Source organism: Haemorhous mexicanus, chromosome 4 (genome assembly GCF_027477595.1).
Source record: "Haemorhous mexicanus isolate bHaeMex1 chromosome 4, bHaeMex1.pri, whole genome shotgun sequence".
Classification (NCBI taxonomy): Eukaryota; Metazoa; Chordata; class Aves; order Passeriformes; family Fringillidae; genus Haemorhous; species Haemorhous mexicanus.
The window spans coordinates 66,602,915-66,618,946 of NC_082344.1; the positions used below are offsets into that span (position 1 = coordinate 66,602,915).

Sequence of the window (16,032 nt, forward strand, 5' to 3'; positions counted from 1 at the left end):
GGATTATGGCAGGTTTATTTTTTTTTTTCAATTTTTCCTGTTGTGTTTTTAGGTTAATTTTTGTTTGTTTTAATTTATTTTTGGTCTTTAATTGTTATTATGCAGTACACGGACCTACCTGTTAAAACTCCATTATAATCTTGGAGGCTGTAACTACAGAAAAAACCCAATTAACTACTTTAGAATATTGCTTCCCTCAGTTTGGGAAAATGAAATGTATATTCTGCTTAAGCTTTCTACTTTATAAATTTGGTAATAATTGTGGTGTAACAGGAGCAAGAGCAAAATCTAAGAAAAGCAGAAAGGAGTAATTACAGCTAAACACTTCTCAATCTCATCTGTCAGTCATCTGTAAGAAATTGCTACATTCATCTTTAAGTAGCCTGGTAATCAGCTCAGTTTAATTTTAATCCACTTTCATTTCTTAGAGGTAATTTTTAATGTTTTACATATTGCATAATTTATTAGTGGAGTTGACATCTAAGCAAACTGGTGCAGATGCAACAGGCAAGCAGGAAGTGCTGCTGTGAGCTCTAAATACATCAAATTCCACATTTCCATTGCCAAGAGAGTCCTTGGGCTGCATTCAAGTTGCAGGAGGTCACTGCTCAGATAAATGGGGATACAACTGATACCAAAAAATACTCATGATAATGTCCAGACATTTTTCAACTGACTGGCACAGGAGAATGAATGGTTGTCAGCTGAGTCTCTATTGTGAGAGCTGCTAAGGTGCCATCTCAGCACCTGAAGGTGCTTCTGGAACTGACAGACACCAAGAAACAACACTGCAACTCCTTTTTTTGACAGGTAACTTTATTAATAATGGTCTCGGATCTGTCGCACCTACCAGGTGCCAGTCTTTTTTCACACTTTGCAAGACTTTCTGAAGAATAAACTAGAAAGGCATAAAGTTAGTTGAAGCTACTAAGACACACATTTGAAAGTGGGTCTGTTTTGGACTTTTGTTCTTTTTGTTTTTTTTAACAGAAGTGTCCATGAATGTGTGTCAGAAAGAACTTAAATACACTGAGAAATACAGTAGAAAGGCTATATTTACAGTCAATTATAATGGGCACTGCCAACATATCCAATAACAAAAATAAAACAAAACCTTTTTCTCATGTTTCTATCATGCTTTTTTTCACAGAGATTTTTTTAAATATGATTTTGTTTTTTAAAAAATACAATAAGGAAATAATTACATTCTTAATATGAGAACATTATCATACAACACACATCCTTGGCCAATTAATTTGAAAGTGTCTAACAAAACTTGATACTAAATTAATATTCTCCATTTGAAAAATCAAATTGCCACAATCATCTCATTAAAAAAAAAAGCCCTTATCCCCTAAAGTTATGATCTGGGTTTTTTATAAAAAGAGCATCACCCATTAAAAAAAAAAAAACAAACAAAACAAACAATTTCAAAAAAGCACCTGGTACAGTAACAGGCATTTGGTGAAGAAGCATAAGTGTAACATTTTCTTAGAAGACCTAGAAATGGTTCAAAATACAAGAGTTATCCTTTAAAACAAAAGTCATGCTGCTCTATGGCTGAGTTTGCCTGGTGATCCTGGAATCTAAAAACAGTGAAAAATACAAGTTCTGTTGCTCTTTATAAAAAATTGTGCAGCAATAGTGCTATTCAAGGCAACAGAGTACATTTCACAGCACCGAGAGTGGTCTACAGAGAGGTTATTTCCCAAACTTTTTGGTTTTCCTCCTTTCAGAACCTTGGCTGTTCCACAGAATAGACTAAAGTGGTGGTGGTGGCTCTGTGGAGCCTTTGCTGGAGGAAGAGTGAAGGATGTTTAGGTCAGGGGGTGCAGCAGGCACCACAGGGGCCCAGAGTGCTGTAGGTGCTGGGGGAGACCTGCACCTGCAGCAGAGCTGAAGGAAGGCTGCACCACACCATTTCCATAGATTAAAACCTGTCCTTGCCAAGGAATTTATCTTTTTCTTTTTTTTTTTTTTTTTTTTTTTTTTTTACCATGGGATAAGGGGGTGGAAAGAGACAATGCCAATATAAGTGACCTGGCTTTTGACTACTCTGCATTATTTCATGTGGGACCACTTCTTAATGGCAACTGTTACATCACTGCTAACCTTGACTAGAAGCCTAATTTGCATTATAAATATGTACAGATATAAATTAAATATTTATTGAAATATACAAATAAATAACTTAATTTGAAATAAAAAGCCTAAATGAACTTACTTTTGCTTCCAATTTGTTTCTGCTATTATTTATGGGAATTTGATGCTGTTTAGTTCATAGTCACACAGTACAGAATGTGCCCTCAAGTTAGAGAGTTAATAAGTGACCTAAACTACTATTAAAAAATCGTGTTTTCAACGAAAACCACACTGACACTTGCTTTCCTACTGTATCTGCATTCCTGTGGCCCTTTGTACCAAGTACAGTCACAAGAAGCAAAGAGCCTTTTCTCATGCTGGGCCCCATTTCTACTCTGTGAAGGTCAGTGGTGTCCCTGGCCCTAAATGCATTTGGGAACAGGACACAGCCCCATCTCCTGTCAGCTGCCAGGTCTTTTTGACAGATCTGTGCCTTCAAATCCCACAGACTCCTGCAGGAAGTCCTCTGGCATCCAGCTCAGCTGAGAATCCCAGTGTACCCTCCAGGAGCTGCACACACCCATTCCTAAAGGTCAGAGATAATCTGCAGGCTTGGCCATAAAGGGATGGGATCCTTGGTAACTGCTGTCTTGCCAACTTCGGTGATTTTAATTGCAGTCTTAACTAATTATCAAGACTCCAGCCCTAACATCTGTGATTAAAACACTACTCATATTTTGAGGTAATTTTTAAAATTAATTTCCTACTCCTCACAGTTGAGGAGGGAAAAAATCTTGAGAGTATGATTGAAAGCTCTCCAAAGGCCTAAAAAAAACAAAAGAGAAAACTTAAAAGAAGCCATCTGATTTATACATTTTCCTCCCAACCCCCTTCTGATTTTTTAAAACCAATCTTGAGATTTTGAAGGGCTTCAGTGGCAATTTACTGCATGTAATTTCTCTGGAATGACATGGATGGAGACAAAGAAAAACAGATTTTTGTAATTTTACAGACTAAAATGCAAGATGCTGTTTCCTAGTAATGAGAAATGGACTCCTGTTTGAGAAAATCCCCAATTATTTGTTAAGCTGTTTATAAGAGAGTCTGAAAATTATTACCTTTTCAGTCATCTTCCTCAAAAATAATAGCTGAGGTCTGAAAACAGACAAAGGAAACTAAGTACAGCAGTGTTCTACACCTCAAGTTTAACAATACCATATTATAAAAAACAAAACAAGACTGACTGCATAAGTCATTCTGAGTTGCCATTATCTGTTGAGGACTAAGTTCAATTGTTTTCTTTTTCTTCTTTAAAATGTATAGAAAAGAAGCAGTATCTAAAAATACCTGTTTGCCTTTTAAAAAAATCAGGAACAAGTCACAGTTCAAGAACATGACCTTTGACAATGACTGGTGCTTCAGAACAGCAATAAAGAGAACCTACAAAACCACATCTGTCTCCAAGTTTGGCAGCTTTTTATCTCCCCATGACAAAAGCATCTGTCTGAAAAGTATCCCAAAAACGCTTCACCAATGAGTCCTTGTGGCCCTGCAGAGCTGCTGGGCTGAGCAGGCACTGCTGCTTCTGCCAGCACATTTCCTCAGGTTTGTTTTGCCATGTGAGCACCACCAGCAAAGCCTCTGCTGATGAGCCAGACCTGCTCTGGCAGAGTTCCAAAGGCAGTTTTAACCTGCAGGAGTCAGGATTTCACACCAGTCTTGAGCATTGCTGGTTCTTTGCTGCTTCAGCAAAGTAAACTTTCAACTGTGACTTTATACTCCTTTTTAGTTCCTATGGTTGGGTTTTTTTTTGGTTTTCGTTTTCTCTACCAGTGAAGTTGGAAACAAGGAGTTACAGCTAATAAAAATGGGCACACAGAGTTACACAGCAATACAGTAGAGGGAATACAGGCAAATTAGAGCCAAGCTACCATTAACTTAACAGAGTTATAAAACTTCTCATGTTTCATCACTTGATGTGACCTTCCAGGTGAGTCCTTTGCAGCCTAAGTCTTGGTCTGTAGTAGGTAAGGCCTTTATGGAAAGTGAGTGGCTTTCTTTTGTTTATGTTCCATTTTTCATCTCCCATTCCTGGAAAGGGGAAAAAAAAAAAGATACAGAAAATGTTAAAAGAAATCATGATATTTCACTGATGTCATCGTATCTGCTGAGGCACAACTGGGGTCAATAACAGTTTTTTCATTAACTTTGCTGGATTCAGCCCAAAAATTAATTAGGGAATGCTAACAACTATGTTCTGATAGTCTGTGCACAGCATCCACCCTCCCACAACTCTATACAGAACATATTTTCTAGTGCAGTGCAAATAAGCCATGCTTGTATTCTGCAGAGGGGACTTCTGGAGCAATTACCACCCCACGGCTGGTGTAAAGCACTCAGCTCCCCCTGAGTGAGGGAGAGGCTGATTTAAGCACACAAGGCTCTCTAAATGACTCCTTTGAGACAGCAGGAAGCCCTCAATATCTCTCAGAGCTGACACCAAGTTATTGCTTTACTGCTCTTCAATTTTTTTATTATAAGACTCATGGCAAACACATAAATTTGTGAATAAAAAGAGCAACTTAGCAGAGAGACTAACAGGCAGGGTTAAGAGAAACAAGTCAGTTTGCACTGCATTTGTCTCCCTTATAGATAACCAGCTATTGCCTGGCAAACTAAAGAAATTGCTTTGACCTTCTGTGCCTCAGTTTCCTCACCTGTTAGCTGAGGACAAGGAGACCATCCACAGCAAAACATGTAATCCACAATGCTTATGGTCATTTGTCTCAGAGCAAGGTATTGCCATTTCTTCTGCCACACAAGTGAAAATCATGAGATTGCTACAGCTGAACCCCAGGTCAGTAAAACTTGTGGCTATTGAATGTCACCTTCAGCATCTCCTGACAGTACACACCAGCAGAAGGGCCGAAGCAGGATGGGCTCACCTGAGGAGATGCACACTGTACCCCTCCCTGAATCCCACCCTTTCAGCCTCAGGAACTACTGAAGATCCACAGGAGGTGCCCTCTGGCTCCAGCAATCCCCTTGGAGCAACTGCCCGGCTGCTGCTCACCTGGCACTGGGGGCTGCAGATTCCTCTCTGACCCAGCAGAGAGAGACACTCTGCAGGCAGCCTGCTGACTTGGCTTCCAACCTGAATTCCTGAATTTAACACTCATTCCACAACATTTAAGAGCTCTGACTGAAATCCATTACTTATGAACATAAATAGCTGTTCCTGCTGCTGAAAGCAGTAAGAGCATTAGTTTGGCTCAACAGCTGTATGACCAGGACACCTCTTCAGCTGTTGTAAAATAACAGCAATGGTCAGAGTTGATGACTGATTTAGCCATGTAAGAAAAAAAACCAAACCCTTGGGTTAAAAGGTAGACAATAATTTACTCTGTTTCTAAACTTGTGTTTGTTTGTTTTTATTTAAATGGTACTTTCACTAAAATTCAGTGTATTTTAAATATTCAGTTTTCCTCTTCAAATTATGGTAATTCTAAAGTTAAAACACAGTACTGGTAGAAATTAGGTTACTTTAAAAACTCTATTAAATCTGTGTTCTCTACAGATATGCTACCAAAGCTATAAAGGAAGTCCTTGGCTAAGCAACTGGGAGGAGATTTTCTTTGAAGTGTTAAATAAGGCTTGAAAGCAGAAGCTTCTTTTGCAGGTGCAAAAGGAACTTTTTGTTTCTTTCCACTGCTCCTGCAGGTCCACACCAAGGAAAGAATGTCTCAGTCAACAGTGACAGCCTGACTGGGAGCTGGGAAACTGGGACAGCTCCTTTTCTTCTCCAGTTCTTGAACAAAGCAAGATGTAAGATGCTGACATTCACCAGCCCACTCATTTCAAAAACAAGTCAGAAATACTAATTTCAGTTTTCTTGCTGCACATAACAATTTGGCTTTAGAAACTTATTTGATATTTAAATTAATATTTTAAATGCTGAAATAATTGCTGTACAGCAAGGATATTTGAATCTTTTTACTTCTCAAGGACTACTGATGCACAATATTGTTTTCCATATTTTAATTGGAGTCTCCATTTCTTGCCAAGTACAGATTAGACAAAATTGCAATTAAAATGCCTTCTGGCTTCTTAAAAATATGCATAATTACTTTCTAAAAACAAAATTTAAAGATACTTGTAAAAAAGAAAAGTTAAAAATTCAAATGTATGTATGCATATGTATGTGTATGTATAATGTGTGTCCTGAACAGCCAAGCCCCAAATTGCTGCTCTTTCTTAACACTAGATCTGTCTTACTGCTTCTCTCTGTATTTCCTTCTAATGTTAGTGCATCTCAGAGGAGAAAGCTTTTTGTGGCAGAGCTTCCCAACCTGCTGTCCCAGCTGTGCAGGGCACAGAGCAGCAGCTGCCCCAGCGCAGGCGCAGCGCTGCTGCCCGGTGAGCCCACTGTGACACGAGGCTGGCTGTGACACAAGGCTGGCAGGTGACAGGCTCAGCATCCTCCATGCAAGGAAAAGGCCAAGAAGGGAGGCATGCAGTGCATTCAAATACACACCAGGGGGAAAAACCATATTCTGAGATTTTGAACGTTTATACATCTCCCTCATAGCGTTGGGAGATGTGCCAGCTGCTGGAGATGCGAGCGCAAGCACAGACGTGGGATCAGTTTCACTCCCACAAACTGCACTGACATCCACGCCTGGAGAGCCAAGTCCTGCTCTGGGACACTCACGTGTGACGCCCTTTCCTGAGCCACAGCTACAAGGCCTGGGCTCACTCACAACTGCAAAAGGCCAAAGAACTGAGAGCCAAATTCCACCCCCGCACACGTACAGCGACCCCCGAGCGTGGGGCGTGCTGCAGATGTGCACCTGATGGCAGCTGTGGCTGCCAATGGGCTGGGAACAGATTGGGTTGCACTATCTAATTCAGCAAAATTTCACTCTTAATATTTAGTGCATGAGGTTTTAGGGAAAAAGCTGTTAAAGCTGAATTGGATACTTTGAGTTGTTTTTCCCAGCATGGGAAAAATATGCTTAGTTGCTCCATATCCTTTTTGATTAGACTAATCCTATATCCAAGATTCCTCTGCCAAAAATTTTGACCAACTTATTGTGCCATCCAAAGCACACCAACACCAAACACAGCAGGGCTTTTCCTGTATGGTATGTGTTGAGCACAGAAAATGTACTACAGGAAGGTATTCTTGACACCAAAAATGTTTAGGTTTTTATAATGCCCTGGTTTCTCCAGCTGTAACAATTAGATGTCTGGATTTAATGTGCCTGTCCAGCACAAATCCATGCTCCCATTTGCAAGCACTGTGCTCTGCTAGACCACACTCCCTGAGTATGGCTGAGCTACCATTCACATCTAAGACAAAGTGTACAGTTAGAGATGATATCGTTATGGCACAAATTAGGCTGTAATTGGAAAACACAGATAAGCTTTAGAGCACATAAATCCTTCCTCAGGTTTGAAACACAATCTGCAGACTTCAAAGTTGATTAGAACTGAAACCTATTATGCTGAGTGTAATTATTCTTAGTTGGATTTAAATGAATCAGGCTAACTGGCAGCAAAAAGCAGTTGATGTCCATGCAAAGGGGGAGAAGAAGGGTGAGAAAGCTGTATCAATGGCGTATCAGGAAAAACAATTCTATTACGATAATTTAATAATAAAATAATTTTTGAGCTGCTGATTTTTCAGTATCTACTATATTTAGGTTCCAGGCTTATGCTCAGACACGGAAATGTATATTATCAATGAATACATGTAACAAAAGTTACTTGAAGAAATCAGAAATAGCATTCATGCATGACAAGTGTTTATGATTATTGCTGTTTATAATTACTGCTAGCAGTGAACTACTAAATAAACAAAAGCTTGGGCCCAACACTATTACTGCTACCCTTGGTTATGTGTTGCCCACATGTTTATGTTGCCAGAAAATTTAGCCCAAAAGACTGGTCATACAAATCCCATTTAAACTAAACCACAAAAATTAGAAAACTGTAACAACACAAGAGGACAGCAAATTTCAGCCTGGTACTTGCAAGACAAAATTCAGCTTTTACTTTAAATGTACATTGAGCAGTTACTTGCACAACACACTGTCATTTATTACGAAGTACATTCTGTTCTTGCAGTGGCTGGAAAAGATCAGACCCAATCCTGTGCCATTTCTAATCACTTACTGTAGCAGTGCTCTTTTAACCACTTCTCTGCCACACAGAGCAGTGGACACATGGACAGTGTACACCACAGACTACTTACCTTGCAAATTAAATCTAAAAAGCAACAGAGAAAAACACGGAATCAGAGTAGAGTCAAATCTGTCTCCCAAACTTACTTACCAACTCTTCTGCAGAAGGTTCCCCAAACCAGCAGTATTTATGCAGTAATGTGAATAATTTAGATATTCTCTTCTTAAGGCTAAATAAGACTTTGTAAGAAAGTATGAAAAAGCACAGAAGAAGATAATTAAGACACCAATGCTCTCACCTTTGCTTTTCGAAGGACATGGCCTCGACATGGAGAGCTGTTTGATGAGGGAGGTCTCTTCAGAGCTGCTGCACTGTTCACAGGGATGGAGCACTCAGTATCACTGGTATCACAGCTGGAGATTGGAGAGTTTTCCAAAGTTCGGTGCTTGAAAATTGGAGACTAATAAAGAGTGAAAAGCCTATATTGAGTTTCCTCCAAGTAGTCACACATGCAATATTTTCTACTTTAGATTCAGAACTGCAGAACTCTTCTCTAAAGAAACTATAGTCATAATAATGATGAATAAATGAAAAGGAGATTAAAATAAAAAAAACCCAAAACAATGTGCATGCGTGTTCTGTGATGAAAATTGAAGTTTCTTTTCTGTTAAACAACTATGGGTATGATTAAACAACTATGGATAATCCAGAGGAATTGATGTATCTCTCTGATCTATCTGCTGCTTCAGACACAGATCTGTAGCACAAGCTCCACCCTGAAGGTGTGACATGCAGCCCCTGCAGAGTGTGACACAAGTGACAAGCACCAGCACAAGCAGGGCTTCATCACTGCATGATGACTTGGTGCATTTAAATCTCCCTGGCCTGGAGCAATGTCTTGGTTCCTGCACTTATACAACCATTCAGGACAAGGTGTTGGCTTTTTGCACATTATCCTAACACATCCTGCCTGTGATTCCCATGTCTACCTGCTCCCTGCTGCTTCAGGAAATGTAAATAACACAGAAAGGCATTTAATTCTGCTCTTATTTCTCAGGCTTAAAAAACCATTATACAACTCTCAGTTCCTACTCATTTTTGCTGGAGCTGGGAAGGCTGAGCACTCCCAGCCCATGGTACTGGGGTTTGCATGTTCCATGGCTTTGCATACCTGTGGACTTGATGTTCCTGATTTGGGTTCAATAGCCAAGCCCAGTGTGATGCCACCAGCCAAGGCTTTCTTAAGGCTCTCCTTCACCTCAGTCAGCTCCAGCTCCAGATTTACACGCTCAGCCTCCTTCTGCTTACACTCCTCTTCCAGCTTCTTTAACTTGTCTTCAAGAATCACTTGGGTCTTCCTGCCTGTCATTCACAGCAATCTTATTATTTCAATAATAATAATCTTAAATTGACACTTAGAGAAATTATTTTCCTTCTAAACAGTAAGAAAACAAGGTCTCTACAAGGTATTGGTGACATGAAAAAAAAATTGGGTACTTTACATAAAACACTTTTTTCATGTAAAAAGTTTGGTAGCATAAATCAAATGCCTTCTATCAAGTGACATTCCTAGATATCTAATCTGGTTTCAAATCAGTATTGTTTTCTTTATTTTTCTGTATCATGAAAATATAATTAGCTAGTGCCAAAAATCTATTCCCATGTTCTGCTTATCTGAAGTTCTCACCAGCGTAATTCCTTAGGTATGTGTATCCATACACATGCATATATAAATTAAGGACATACACTTACACATATGTATTTTTATCTTATACATTTTGTATAAGATATAGAAGGCAATTACAGACATTACAGAGTATTGCTCAGCATTGAAACCTAACCTTGTTTAGGGTGACATTCAGCACAGAATACAAAGCTAAGGCTAATTCTCAGGTGAGGATTCAGCACAAAAAAGCACCTCCTACCAGCATTGACTTCAATGGCAGCACGCAGATCTTTTCTTTCTTTCCGGAGCTGCGCCAGCCTGTTCCGAAGGGCTTCTTTTTTCTTCAGCAGCTCCTCCTCTTTGCTTTGTAACTTCTTTGCATCTGCCTCCACACGATTCTTGCCATATTTGTACTGCTCTGCATCTGCATGTATCAGATTGTAGTTAATTAGGGCTCAAACTAACAGCACAACCCTGAACTGGTCCCTGAGACTAAACATGACACGAAGCATGTCATGGCTCCCCACAGCAGGGGTATTGCAACTGGATGATCTTCAAGGCTCCCTTCCAACCCAAACCATTCTATAATTCTATGGTTTGAGCAAAAGTTTTGGCCTTCCTCTTCCACTGGCTCTTTCTCAAGGCCCATGATTTCTGCCAAGTTCTGCAGCACAGCTACAACAATGATATGGGATAGAGTTTGTTCTTTATATTTACATGAGGAAAATGAGAAATACCAGTTACTTTATAGCACACTGGTTTTGAAAAATGACCTTGCCTTTCTCTATAGTTCAGAAGATGGAAAGGAGGCTCCTCTCTAGCTATGAACCCTTCATTTCTAATTGGACGGGTCAGAGAAAAAACACCTGCCTGGCCTTTTGCCTGGCTTTCATTCCTACTTCAAGTGCACATCTTTTCTCACCTTACATAAGAGAATAAAAAGATGTTCACACTTCTTTGACGCTTGGCAGCTTTCTTTTTCTTTTCTCATTTCCCATACAAATGCTTTCATTCTGTGGCTCACATATATTTGTGGTCTAATTCATATCACAGCACTCTCTATGGCTCTGCTCCAGTTGCAGGCTCAAAGAAGATAGGTCAGCTAAGAGATCGCTTTGTCACATATCTGAAGGAACACTATTATATGAAATCATTCCTGACAAAGAATTGTTAAGCCAGTTTTAGTCAGTTAGAAGCTATTTACTTTCGTCCTAAAGTCTAACACCAATTCCTCTTGCTGCCATTAAATCCATGGCTTCTTAAATAAGACTTCATTAGTAAGTCCACTTTTGAGCAATGCAATGTTGTTATGTCTATACCAGCTCCTCATCCTCCTTTTCCAACAGGAAGATAGAATTCCTCTCTGCTCCAAATGAGGAATCATTATCCTTCTTTTTTCCCTGCTGTCCTCATGACTTTGCAGCAGCCCTGGGGCCACGTTTCATATTCATCATTCTCCCATATGACAGGCACCCTTTTCTCGTGTGGTGTGGCTGGAGTTAAGTCACCAAGGTATCTCCTGGTGAGTCTTGGAATCTCCTCCTCAGCCTCTAGCTCACAAAAACCACACTGGTTCTGCACCTTGCCTGCTAAGACAGGAGCCCTTCTGGGCACCCTCCTGGCCCCACTCCCCAGCGAGGCAGCAGTGAGGACAGACACTTACTGGATGCAGTGCGCTTCACACAGGAAACCGTTTCAGATTTCTTCGGCTGGCTATTTAAAGTCCTTGCTTTTCCAGTGATCCCATTAGCAGTCACAGGAGGCTTCTTGCCTTTAAACTGTTTGAAAACAAAAGTACAGATGGGCTCCAGCTATTCCCGTGCCACTGGCATTACTTTCACCCTTTCATCAAGGGCAGAGCTTGACAGAAAGCTGCTTGCTACATCAGAGAGCCTTAACAGCGCACATTGATTGAGCCGGAGACGGCGCTTCCTCCAGAGATGCCTCTGGGAGCTGCCTGCTCAGCGGGAGCCGTGCCAGCAATCACAGGATAACAAGGGGATGAACTCCCTGTTTCTGGTGGCATCATGGTTTCCAAGGCATTTAGAACCCTGGCATTTACAGTATTAAGAAAGCCACTGCAAGGCAGAAAAAAAATGTGCCTTTGAAAAATGTTTTACAGTAAAGACTCTTGAAACACAACTTTTTCAGAGTTAATTTCACACAGTAAAACCCACCAGGACTCGCCACACAAAAATTCAACATTCTTTCTTTATATGACCTTGCAATCCTTGTGGATTTTATTTTTTGAAACAATATTATTATTACATATTTTTAAGTGCTAGGAGTTAACATATCGTTTTCCCCTTATACAACTTCTAGCTACTACTTAAAAGCTGTTCTTACTTAAAGAAACCCTCTCATAAGGGCCAGACAGGCTCACCAAGATTACCAGGAACAGAGCATCTCATGTTCAAGGCATTTCCATTTAGAGGACTCACAGCAATGAACTGAACTCTGGAAAGACAACCCTGTCCTGACCTACTCATAGTGCCTGCATGGAGGATGCTCCAGCCAAGGACAGGGCACATCTGTGCCATTCCCTGTTCTCCTGCTTCCAAAGGTTTGTGAGGACTAAATTGGGAGTACATCGAGAAGCTTGCTGCTGCAGTAATTTATTGCTTATGTCCACCTCCAATTATGCAACTGCACTGAATTCCAATATGCCAATATGAAGTTTTTGCAAGGGTTAAGTGAGTTAACACACAGTATGGTAGGTACCTTATACAAGGGAAACATTTATCTTAACTGTTCCATGTCAGATTAGATTGAAAACCACACATCACTGTGAGACATTCACACTGTGATACATTGGTTTAGGCCAGTGACCACCGTTCAGAGACCAGCTAAGGGCTCTGAGAAGGCTCCTGGCAGAGCTGTGAGCAAGGCTTGCTCTGCTCCCCTGCCGGGCAGTGCCCATCTGCTACAATGCTGAGCTCACAGGACTTCATCTGCTCTCTAGGTTCATGTTTGAGGTACAAAAGCTTGCAGCCACCCTTAGAAAGCAGCAGAGAAATAGCCTTATTGTTTTTATGGGGAAAAAAATAACAGGCAGTAATATAAAGATGGTATATATGAATATATACAACATAATTTACTAAATATATAACACCGAGTTATGATAAATATGCATATTCATCAAATATATAACCAAAGTATACATGACATATTGACTAGTACAATTCTAAAGAGCCAAATTTGCTGTCACAGTCAGGTCACATGTCACCTGTCTTTTTTGTTTATTTTTTTCTAAGACATCTCTGCCTGAGGAGCCAAAAGGCAGCTAGAGATGCATTTGGGTTTAGTGTGGAAGGTCACATTGGTTTTTTTCCTCATTATTCACTATCTGTAAACCATCAAGAACATGTTGGCAAAGCCTTTTTCATGTACCACTACTTCCACATTGGAATTGATACCTTTGCAAACCTGCTTCATTTGCAGTGGGCTCATAACTAAACTCCAGGCACGTCAGTGCCAACACTAAGGGACTCTAAGAGTCCCTTCAGAAAACAACCAGATAAACAGAACCAATAAAAAGCTTTGTTAAGTATTAAACAGTACAGTACCTGCGAGCCAGATCCCCTCCCCACAGCAGAGGTGTTAGTGACAGACTGAGCAGGAGACAGACTGGATGAGACAGGGTGTTTGTAATGGTTAGAGGAGAGTTTGTCAGTAGATAACCTATTGGCTTTCCTGTCAGCTGGCGGATAGCGCGCAAAGATTTTTGGAGACGGCAAGTTATCGTACAGGCCTGCGTTATCATAAAGCATTTCTTCTCCAATGTTCCTGCTACGAGAAGAAGGAAAGCCATCTTCTGGTTCCCACTGCAACACACACACCTTGGCAGTTAGTGAACAATGCACCATGCAGAACGTCCTAAGTGAAACTAAGACATTAGTTATGCTTGGGATTCCAGTAAGCCCCCAGTGCTTAGTGAGCATACACTTACCACTGACACTATCTAGAAAAGTGGGGGGAGGACACTGTGTGGAAAGCAACAGGGCTTTCACAGCCTCAGCCCTGAGTACAAGCAAACCTGCCACCCTTCAGCTGGCAGCTGGAGCACCAAGGGGGCAGAGGCAGACTGTGTTAGCAAGGGGATGCTTGCAGTTTGCACAGATGAATCCATGGGATTACATCTGGTACATGAGTTGTTAAAAGCAAAATGGCCTAGCAGTTATCAGAAGCCAAGTTTCTTCTATCTTGTTTTTTTAATTTCTTCAGGCTACATGTCTTTCCCATGAATATCAGCTGCTGGTATGCTAGCACATTTTATTTGATGGAGATTTATTATTCTGAGCTACAAGAACTAAAATAGCTTTTTTTTTTTTTTTTTTACCTTTAAAAAAAATAGAAAGCTCAACAATAGTACTCCAGTGGTTCATCCGATTAACCTTAAAAGAAACCAACCTGACTGCTAAATATCCTTTCTTAACCCATCCTGGCCATGGCAGTACACTACTCAAACAAAGGCATGAGCACATCCAAGAACTATGCCAAGACTTCTCTCCACACAAGTGGTCATGCACTGTTCCCAAGAGGGGATTTCTAAAATCTTTCAGGCATTACTGACATATTGGAGGACTGAATGTCCAGTCCATTTCACAGTTTGAAACTATTAATTTCTCTTGAGTTCGCCCTTAGTGGGACCTTCATACAATAGCCCAAATTAAGAGCTGACAGAGGCTGTAGCTCCCCTGCAAACCTTCCTGAGGACCCCATATTGCTATTGGTGAGCATCCACTAGATGTTAAATCCTCTCACACATCTGCCTTCGATCAGCTCTGCAATTTAAGAAGATGGAAGTGACCACTGTGGCTCTCCTTTGGGACGAGCAGCACCTGCAATCCTCAGGAACGCAGCCACAGGGACTGAGAAGTGTTTGGTACTGGTGTTTTTTTAAAAGACATCAAAAAGTGCCTGGTGTAACTGAGTCCTTAATTTTGCCCTTTCCAGTGTGATCTAAAAAAATACCTCCTCAAGTGAGTATTATATTCAAGGACTTGGCAACAAATCATCAACAGGCAACCGCTTTCTAAATGCACGTTGGCTCACATGCAGGTTAATGTAAACAATATGTCCCATGCCCTTATATTCTATAGGTGTGAGAGGAGTTTGCAACTCCCAATCAAAAAAACATGAGTTCATCTGGAAACTGCCCAGTGAGGATCTTTAGGTAACATAATTTTCAGACGTCCAGGCACTGAACACATGCAAAGCATTTGCTGTGCGCGCGCTGAGCTCTCACCGATCCGTTGATGCAGGGAACGTCATCGTAGTGAAGCGCCATCCCGCTCGGGCAGGCGTAGCCGTTGGCAGCGCTCCCGCGGTACGGACTCGCTGATACAACCCGCCTGTTCATGAAGCTGAATAATGCAAAGTGAAAACAATAAAAACCAGCACTTAAACCTAAGCCTAAGTGATGATACAGTGGTAAATTCCCCGTGCCTGATTATGCAGCCTGGAAGCACGGAGCTTCTCACTTTCTGCAGGGCAGTTTTTTTGCTACTCACACATTGCTGCCACAGCCAGTAACACAACATATGTTCCTGTTCTCCATTCCTGCAGTGGGGATATGGCTGTGTGAAGGCCAGGAGGGCAACAGCTGTAATTGCTCACTGGCATGTTTACACAGGAACCTGCTGGTCTCTGTTACACACCAGCCTGACAGGGCCCCAGAAACGCTCCCTTATTGTCTGCACTGGGGAGAAGCAGGTGTTTCTGTGTGCATGCATGCCAAGGGGCTGCAAACTTAGGAAATGAGAGAACTAAGAATAAAATACAGCAAAAATTTTAAAACACCCCAAAAATTTCAATGAAATCCAAATTAACATATCTATAAAAATTCCTGAATAATTACTTTCGCAAAACCTGGCAATTCTTCTCTGTATCAGGACTTTTGGCTGGCTATGGCACTATGCTTCCCAACTCTCTATGGTTAATTGTACATGCAAATATTCTATATGCTCATTCTCGCTCTGCTACACATGGTGGAACTGAGTCCTCTGGAAACTCCAAAAGGGATATACATATATAAAATATATTTTAATTTTTCCCCCCTTATCCTGTTCCAATCAACACTGTTGCTTAATAATAAT

General features: G+C 40.9%; 1 protein-coding gene across 2 annotated transcripts in view; it reads right to left on the reverse strand.

The window, feature by feature from the left end:
* Positions 1-1,954: 1,954 nt before the first annotated feature.
* AFAP1 (actin filament associated protein 1) overlaps positions 1,955-16,032 on the reverse strand; it is a 109,464-nt gene continuing 95,386 nt past the window's right edge. The window contains exons 12-18 of one of the 2 annotated variants that reach the window (XM_059845227.1): positions 15,183-15,300; positions 13,501-13,758; positions 11,598-11,712; positions 10,194-10,358; positions 9,440-9,630; positions 8,567-8,728; positions 1,955-4,173 (exon numbers count right to left, since the gene is read on the reverse strand). In XM_059845227.1, the coding sequence (XP_059701210.1) occupies positions 4,147-4,173; positions 8,567-8,728; positions 9,440-9,630; positions 10,194-10,358; positions 11,598-11,712; positions 13,501-13,758; positions 15,183-15,300 (1,036 nt within the window). In that variant the 3' untranslated portion in view covers positions 1,955-4,146. The remainder of the gene's footprint in view (positions 4,174-8,566; positions 8,729-9,439; positions 9,631-10,193; positions 10,359-11,597; positions 11,713-13,500; positions 13,759-15,182; positions 15,301-16,032) is intronic. The other variant, XM_059845228.1, reaches the window with a different exon arrangement.